Here is a 3,068-nt window from a genome sequence, read left to right on the forward strand (position 1 = left end):
GCAGTTGGTGCGGTATGCTTTTTTTGCAGCATTGGCCTAACATATCTAATGCTCCGTCTGTTATCCGCCTCGCCTTCCTAGCACCAACAGAAAAGATCTAACAGCCACGAATGTCTCTACAGTGAATAAAATCTCTGTGCATTTAGTTTCCAAATACAATGTGCGCAGTAATCCAGCGTTCTACACTGTTATTCCTGCACCTGGTTTCGCTGGATTATCCAGCGTACAGTCCGGCGCAGCGCAAACAAGCTCTCGCTGACAAAGGATAAGCAGAAACTGCGGTGGGATCGCCTTCGTCGGAAACGGGGCTCTATTCCCGTTCTGCAATCTGGCTTGTCATGAGGCCAAAAAGAAGTCTCGCCTCGCTGATAGTTGGGAGCACCCTTCCTTCTAGGAGGAGATCCCACAAAAAAACGGGTTAAATACAAGACTGCGTTTAACTTTCTAGCTACAGCAGCAACTGTAACGAGGCCTGACACCACGGATGCAGACCCCTGCCGCACTAAAAGTAGTGTCACCTGGCAGAACGCACAATAAAATCAGTTCATAGACTATAAAAGGAACAATGCAATCATCACCAGATCATCCTCTTGTATGCCTTGGCTTAGCAGCCGTCGCATAAGTTCCCTCTTAGTCTTCAGCCTCTCCTGGGCATTGTCCGCATTTTCCTTCTCTTGCTGTTTCACAGCTGCCACTACTTGTTCCTTCGTCCAATTATCTGCAATTCGGCTCAGCTTTCGTATGAATGCGTAATTCGTAGTGCCATGGGATTCACCGAATATCTGCGCAGCTGCTTGTGCAAAAGCTGCTGTTCGAAATGGCTTTCCAGCGTATGGAATCTGGTGTTCGGCAGGGGCACGAGCGGGGTTGAAAGCGCCGTCTCCTTCAAACGGTTGAAGAAATTCCATGAAATAATATCGGGCGTTCAAGTTGGCGTCGTTACATCTCTCCTCAATATCCAACAACAATCGTAGCCTGTGAGCGAAGGCTCCTTCTACCTCCCGTTTGCTATAACCACCAGACAGCCCCCAACGCATCAAGAGGTGAGCTGCATACCAACCCTTTCTTCCCCATTCTGAACGGTCTATGTACGAATGGTGACTAGACGGTTTGCCGTCGCGAGAAAAAGGCAAGGCTACGCCAAATTGCTCATCCTTAGCGGAGAACCACATTAATTCGTTGACGCGAAGCGTGGCTGCCCGGCAAATGCTGCGTAGTAGCTGCAGGTGTTGGGCGAAGTCTCGCCGTGCCTGCGGAGAAGAAGCAGATGGAACTTCGCATTCTCGCATCTTGGCAACGTGGTCTTTGATGACCGCCAGAGGGTCTCTCGAGAGATTTTCACAATCCTCCAGCGACGGTGTGAAGTGTAGTTGAAAAGCTTCACGCACGCTCGATTCTTTGGGGAAAGCCTTTTCCATCTCCTCTGCTGCTTCATTGAAGTCGTCCATGTACTTCTGCATGCTCACATCGTCCAGCGGTAGTTGTGACGCATCATCCAGTGACGGCTCTGACGCGTCGTCCACTGACGGCTGTGCCGCATCGACGAGTCCCAGCTGTGACGCCTTCACGTACGATGGAAACCTTCCGGACATGATGTAACGAACCCCACACACCACTATCACTGCAACAGCAGCAATTGCAGCCGTAGTCGCTCGAGCCCTTTTCCCGCGGTACCTCCAGGAAGGAGAAGCTCCACCTGCTGTGGCAGCGATGCCACTGTTGTCTGCGTTATCTGGGGCGGGATCTGTTCCTTCCCCTGCGACCCCAAGCGGGTCCGAAGCTTTTTGCGACAAGTCGCCTGCAATGCGCCTCATATTTCCCATTATCGAAACTTAATGGACGGACCCAAAGAGTATAGTTGCCTTCAAGCGGACCGCTATGTAAAACTTCAATGAACCAGCGCAGAGCGGCCGCTTAAAGCAACACAGAGGACCGGGAGATGGTTCTGGTTGGCAGGACGACGGTGATGCTTGAGCAAATTTGCGCTGAGATGAATTAGTGGGGAAAACTAAGGTAGGAATACTTTCGTGCAACCATTGCGTAGATGCTACCCAAAATCCAGGGTAGAATGCCTGTTGCAGGGTCAGGCACTACATTGACGCCAGCGAACTGCCTAAGGAAATAGAAAAAAAGGGAAATAACATATGCAAAAATTGAATGAGGCTTGGTAAGCAGAAAAGATGAGTGTCTAATGGTGGCTACAACTTGCGGGCACAGCTACCAGGCCTTCTTTTGGGAGTGGCATGGCATCGACTGCAGTGAACAGCTGGCCTAAACTGTTACGACGTATGATCACGAAGCTATTCTGAGTTGGTTCACGCCTGCAACTAGTTACCAAAATCTATGATTCTCGGTAAAACCACTATTAAACACAATAGACAACCAAAACACATTCGAATTATTATTATCGTTAGGGAAGAAAAAAATCACAATAATAGTATCGGCCGTCGTTGAGGGTCAGTGCCAGAACCACAGCATCAGCCTCACCCCCAGCCCCAAGGTGGTGTCGGCTGGAGAGCACTCCGATCCTATTATGCTTCTTTTCTATCTAAGAGTGTCCTTATCCCTGAAATATTCTATAGTATTTATTCATTTTCATGATACTATGCCTCTAGAGGCCACGCAAGAGGTCCATTGTAGTGCCTGTGCATTGCATCGACCCTGCAACCGGCAGAGCACCGGGGAAAACCCAGCGGTGCGAGTAGGAATCACCTTCTCCTTTCTGGCACAGAACAAAACACTCGCGTATCGTAGAAATGCTCACCAGGTATTTCGGTGCTAGGGTTGCAGGTCTTATCTGCGTTGTTCAGCGCGTAGTTTGGAAGCCCTCCGTTTGTTTGGCGTTCGCAGAGGCCTATTTCGTTGCTGCGTTAGACCACTGCCGTGCTCGAAATTGCACGAAATTTGGACACAAATCAAACTACAGATCCGTCAACGGCCTCTCTGACTTGAGGAGAATCAATTAAACTCAAAGCCTTTCAATGCAAATCTACGGTCACAAGGTGACTTCATGAAATGTTTGAAACCTAGTGGCATTTGTTTGCCATCTGAACTCCTTCACCATGTAT

The 3,068-nt window shown here is 49.3% G+C and overlaps 1 protein-coding gene across 1 annotated transcript; it reads right to left on the reverse strand.

Moving 5' to 3' along the window:
• Positions 1 to 551: 551 nt before the first annotated feature.
• EMH_0012370 (uncharacterized protein) lies at positions 552 to 1,823 on the reverse strand (the record flags this gene model as incomplete). The annotated part of the gene is made up of 1 exon (XM_013499525.1): positions 552 to 1,823. One exon carries the CDS (start codon positions 1,821 to 1,823, stop codon positions 552 to 554), a length of 1,272 nt encoding a protein of 423 aa, XP_013354979.1.
• Positions 1,824 to 3,068: the final 1,245 nt, after the last annotated feature.

Source organism: Eimeria mitis, genomic scaffold (assembly GCF_000499745.2).
Source record: "Eimeria mitis Houghton genomic scaffold, Emh_scaff441, whole genome shotgun sequence".
NCBI classification, from domain to species: Eukaryota; Apicomplexa; class Conoidasida; order Eucoccidiorida; family Eimeriidae; genus Eimeria; species Eimeria mitis.